The 6,000-nt window shown below is 37.8% G+C and overlaps 1 protein-coding gene across 1 annotated transcript in view; it reads left to right on the forward strand.

Moving 5' to 3' along the window:
• Positions 1-5,712, forward strand: part of SKAP2 (src kinase associated phosphoprotein 2) — a gene marked incomplete at its 3' end in the record, with an annotated part of 149,272 nt that extends 143,560 nt beyond the window's left edge. Inside the window, 2 exon segments of the mRNA XM_081079390.1 lie at positions 5,494-5,677; positions 5,679-5,712. Coding sequence (XP_080935516.1) covers positions 5,494-5,677; positions 5,679-5,712 — 218 coding nt within the window.
• Positions 5,713-6,000: the final 288 nt, after the last annotated feature.

Below are 6,000 nucleotides of genomic sequence, written 5' to 3' on the forward strand. Positions count from 1 at the left end.
CTTGCTTTTGTTCGCTTCCTTTTAGTCACTTTCTCACCACCCTAAAGATGTTTGCGCAGCTCCCTGAAGTTGGCTCCTTCAGTCTGGATATCTTATGGCTGATAAGCTGCTTAGTCCAATTTAGGATGCATGAAAACCACTTGAGGAGGATTTATAAAGTAAGCCAATTTATACAAGGTATTCCTTCCTGAATTACTTTGTAATGACTCAATTAGCTTTCATTTCTGCACAAAGGAGATTTAGTTGCATAAATTAGCTTATCATCATTGAGGAAGTGTCACTGCTAAAGGACAGTTTATAGATACAACATGCAGTTGCTGTCAAACCTATAAGAATGTAATATAGACATCTGTGTATACTTTATGCTTGAGCAGAACAGACTTCTGCCATTCAGACACTAACAGGGGACAACCAGTTGCCCAGGGGACTGGCAATGTAGACATCTCTGAAAAGGTCAACTTGACACAGCCTCTGACAATCGACCCACAGCTCTGTCTTCTTTGATAAAAATCAGATAAACTTAAGACCGCTAATTGATCTGCAGCCTGTTTAAATGTTGGCCATGCATATCTTCATTGCATATGATTAACACAGAAAGCAAATGAATTGGGAAGAAATGCCAGGGTCCAGTGACAGCAGCTTCAACATTGGAAAAGGACACTGGTGGCTAGAACGCTAGGCAGGATATTCCCATTATCCATTTCCACTTGGCTCGTGGCCCCAGCTACTAATTAGGCCTGAGACTGGGAAAATAACTACACACGCTGATGTACAAAAGCACATGATACAGGCAACTTTTCTTGCTCGCTGTTATTTGGAAATAGCCGGAGATAAACCATATCGTAGTACAAGCATGAGGTTAGTTTTGATAAACTAGCAATGATTTTACACGGAAAGAAGAGAAGGACTGCCTTCTTATCAGGACTTTACACCTCTTCACAGCCGCATGTCAGCTGGGGCAAGGTCTGCCATATCATCCCACGTCCTGCAAAGAGCTCTAGTTGAGGGTCACCTTCCCCTCTCTGATATGTCCATACATCACTCTTCCAAGCTGTCAGAGGCAGGGTGGACAAGAAGTGTGTGTTCAGGAAGTAGCTTTCCAGAGTCCTTCCTACTGTGACATGTGGAAAGGAAACAGAGACCTGATTTCCGGAGCTGAACAGGAAAGCAGGAGCAGGTTGCTGCAAAAGGTTTTGGTTTGCTTTTTTCAGAAAGGAAGTGAGGACGAAGTCATTAGATGTTCGCTCTCAGGCCCTGTAAAATGCAGCTATAAAACACTAAGGCTGAGTGAAACCTTGAGGACGATGTTCGGTAGTAATTTAAGTATCTATGTTTTATTACGTGTCATAAAGCTTCTGCCAAAAGCATGTAGTATCCTTTTTTAAAATTTCAGTGCAGGTGTAGAAGATAGACACGTATACATATTCTTTCCACAAATATAGTATTTTGGCTTAAAGCAATTCTATTTTTCAAAAACCCTTTTATAGTAACTATCTCCTAAGTTTTTGCCTTTGAGGGAAGGGGGAAAAAATCAGTTTTTCCTTAGAGGAATGCAGTAACTAGACCTAGCTTTTCATGCAATAGCTATAAATTAGCACTGCAATAATTCTTATCTTTAGTGACATGAAATTCTTTTCAAGCAACAGTTTTAATGCTTTTGCATAGCAGTGACCTTTGCTCTCGCTAGGCTGTCAAAGATGTAACACTAGAAGTTTGTTTGCTGTGCAGGGCAGTGAATTGACAAGGGTATTACTATCTTGCTGAGATCACATGATGTGAACTTCTAACCTTACTCAAGAATGTTACATATTTTTCACACTGGCTGATTTTACTAAAAAAAGAAGGAAAAAATCAGACTGTTGTAAAATATGTAAGCAAAAACAAAATTAATCTTGTATTTCTTACAAGTTCTTTCATGTTCAAGCTTATATATTTTGCATATATTTATTATATGTACAGTAAAGATTCCATTTGATTTTCTTTGAACATAGTATATATAATATGCTTACCTTTCTAGAATAGTTTTTAAACCTGTAGTACTGTTCAAGGAGAGATTCTCCATTATCTTATTATTTTACATTTCGATTGTCATATTTTTAAAGACCTTTTCATGTTTGTAAAACTATCTCCACCGTTTAGTTTCTACTTTCGTAATAATTTTATTATTATTGCCCAGCGATTCGTTTTGTATTTTTAAAAAAGCAGTAGCAAGTACATTGCTTAAATCCTTCACAGGCTGGCTAATTTACAATGTTATTTTTTTCTTTTTCTTTCTTTTTTTTTTTTGTTTAACCATTCATGCCTCTCAGGACAAGAAACATAATGAGGTGATTTTGTTGTTGTAATTTTTGGAAACATAGATCATCATGTGGCTAAAATAGGAAAATTAATGCATGTGGTAGAGACAACTAAACAGACTTAATTTGTACTCAAAATGTATGTTTGTCTGTGGTTTATGACATTATGCTCCATCCAATGTTCTGCTGTTGTTTTTTAAAATCACATCCCACGTGGGTTATTTTTCAATGTACTGTGAACAATGTTAACTTTTGTGCACCCACTGTGCTTCTGGGGATGTATCTATATGTAATGTTTTGTGTATGTTTAACCACAGTTAAATTTTTACAAAGTAAACCAGAGGATTGTGCTGCTTTCTAAGGGAAAATTAATTCCTAATTTTATGTCTAGAATTTAAACCAAGAATCTTAATATTACTTCCCTGAGGCTAATAAACACACTGCCAGGTTTTCTCCCTAGTTGTGATTCTTCTACTTTGTAACGAGTACTGCATGCTAAAATTGATAGAATAGTAAATTGTATGTACATGTAACCATGTGACATTAGCAACTCATTGTTCTTTAGCAGAACTCACATATGGGACATAGAAAAAGGTTTGTTTTGGGGCAACATCATCATCAAGAGTATAGAAAGCACAGTATAAAATGCCTCTTTCCCCAGTATGACCAAATCGCTAGCTCTGTTGCCTCTCACAGCAGTGAGATTTAATGAAATGCTCACCATGCACATCTAGGGAAAGATGCATCTTGCACACTGGGGGGCGGGGTTGGGTCTGTCTACCCCTCCTGTGCTCCTGTGACTCCCATTAGTGTTAATGGGAGATTCTCCAAGTGCATCGAGCGGAAGAGAGACCCCAAAGTGATAAGGGTGATTATGTGTTAGAAATCATCATCTACTTTTCCTTCTTTCTTCCCTCCCCCCCTTGAGAATATACTGAACAAAAACTATTGTGAGAAAGTCTGAAAAAGGGAAGAGCAGGCAGCAGGCTGGATGGCTGAGGAAGCTAGTAGGACACCCTAGCGAAGCCAGAACTTCTGCTCTAGTTTTTAGCCCAAGTTTTGTTTCTTCAGCCTTTTTTTGGATCCGGCCTAAGGCAGAGCGGCATGGGGAACACACAGGAGCCTCGACTGGGGAAACCAGCGACTTAGATCCTTTTACCTCCTGGCCAGTGATTGTGGGGGAGGGCCTTGCATGTGAAATGATGTCATCCTCTCTTTGCTCTAATTCCTTGACTTTTAAACTGACACTGACGGACTGCATGGGGCACAACATTTGACCCATTTAGCAGCTGATTTAATCTGACTAGGATGTTTCAACTTCTAAATCTCTATTTGTCTAAATAAGTGGTTTTTAAAGGAAATCAGTCACTTTATTATTTAGTAATTTTTTTCTAAAAAAAAAAAATTGACAATGTTTGGAGTGATCTGTCCAGCCAGAGTGCCCTCTAGTGTCCATTTATAGAATTTACTTAATCTATGCTTTGGGGGAAAAAATGTCATGAAGGGTGGCCACGAGTGTTGTTAGTTCTTGGTTGGATTCCCAGGCTTGTACACATCCCTGCTGGTCTCAGTGATGAGTGCTCAAATGCTAGAGCCCAGAAGTCAATAAGGTATCACTCTCTCTCCGTCCTCCTCCCCTTCTTCCTCTCTCCTTTCTATTCTCTTGCCTCCTCCCATTTCCATCCTCCTTGCCAGCCCCCCCCTTTTAATTCTTGGAAAAACAAAAGAAAAACATTGTTCTAAGTGCTTTTGCACTTAGAAATAGGGGGCTTTTGCTAGGCTGTGTGTTCTAGTCCTTGTTTATTTTCTTAAAAGTCTCGTTGAGAAGCAGCATCTTACCTCCTAAATACTCAGACTCCATATTATTCAGATTTTCTTTTTGGCTTAAAAAAAAGTCTCGGTATTAAAGAGAATTTTAAAAATTTCTAATGAGTATACCACTTTGTATGTATCACAAACGAGGTGTAATAAGACAAACGCCCTAATGACACACTAATGTGACTAGTTGTGTGGAAATTGCCAAGAAGCCTGCTGTTTGAGAGGCATATAACACAAGTAAGATGACAACCCTGTTGTAACGTGTGTCTCCACAGTGATCCCCTCTGAATTCAAAGATGACATTCCAATGATGGAAGTTGTCAGCACGTGTATGTTCTGCCTGCTTAGCGAATGCATGGACATCTTATTGATACGACTTGCATTCTTTTTGCGTGAACTCATCAAAACTCAATTATCATGAAATTAAAAACAGGAAACAGTTCTCAGTGTAACAAAAGCACCCAGTGTATTTAACTCTGTGCTGTGTTTCAGGAGGCGCACATTGTATAAGTGACAAAGCATTTATTACCGGTTTATTGTGGTATTGCAGAGCGGAGAGCGCTAAATAATCAATCAGTTAATGGTCTGTATGGCAGTTCGAACACATCACATCCATTGTGCTTATGCTGTTAGAAGGATGAGCTGATAACTGCAGTGTATGTTGCATGTTTATTCAGAGCCTAATGTCCTAAACTAGGGCTGACTGAAATCTTGAAAAATGCAGCTTCAGCATTGGCAATTTCTAAGTTGTTAGATATTTCTAAAATAACTTTGAGAGGCTTTGGGTACAAAAGTCCCTAAAGAATCCTAAAGAATTGCATTATTTCCACTTTATCCTCTTTCCTTAAGTTTTAGAATCTTTAGGTTTTAGAATTAAAAAAAAAAAATTGTTCCCTAGTTTGGGTTAGATTTATACCTTAGCTCCTTTATTATTATTATTTTTTATGAAGTGTCCCAAATTCTGTAAGGTGGATATTTCACAATGTATTTATCGCATCTCATGGATATTGCCCATTATGCAGCGTGGGTCTCTTTTTTAAAACAGGTTTCAACTGGGCTTAGGTTCGTATGTAAAATAAGTGGGAAGTGCTGGTGTGATGAGAATATGTTTCAATGATAGATTTTACATAAACAAGAAAGGGTCAGAAAAAAAGAGACATTCAAAATCAGATTTTTCTGAAATGGTCCTTAATTAGGTAATAAAAGGAAGTAGGATTCTTGTGTGGATGTAAAAAAAAATGTTTTTTGAATCAGTAAAGAATTTTTTTAGATTATTTTGGTGGTTTGGGGTGCCCTTTAATTTCTCTGGGTTTGTTTTTAAATGTGGGTCCATCACATGAAAGCTCTAACTCGTGTTTTCTCTCTTTCTTATTCCTAGGCGATAAAAGCACTGATTATGCTAATTTTTACCAGGGTTTGTGGGACTGCACAGGTTCTCTTTCTGATGAGTTGTCATTTAAACGTGGTGATGTGATTTACATTCTTAGCAAGGTAAGAAGATACCCCAAAATGACAACTGTAAAGGGTGAATACAAAGCTCGATTTTTATGCATTGGATTACAACGCTGGGGAAACATGCCAATTGGAATTCTTCTAGATCCTTGTTAACAATTGGGAGTTCACAATAATTAATTATTTTGTCAAGTGAAATATAATCAAAATTTAAACACAATCAGATAACAGGATTCAACTTAACAGTGTGTTTACCTATCACTTCAGCCTTTGGCTCACATCCACACACTGCCTTCTCCAGAAACAATATACTTATGTGAAAGTTAACATTGTGAGGTATTAGGTTATTTATTATGTTTTTCTTTCCTCTTCCTTTTTATTCTTCTGTGTGCTTATTCTGATTTTGTCTGCCATTCACTACTGGAAACACTAT

This window comes from Rhinolophus hipposideros (genome assembly GCF_964194185.1).
Source record: "Rhinolophus hipposideros genome assembly, chromosome: 18".
NCBI classification, from domain to species: Eukaryota; Metazoa; Chordata; class Mammalia; order Chiroptera; family Rhinolophidae; genus Rhinolophus; species Rhinolophus hipposideros.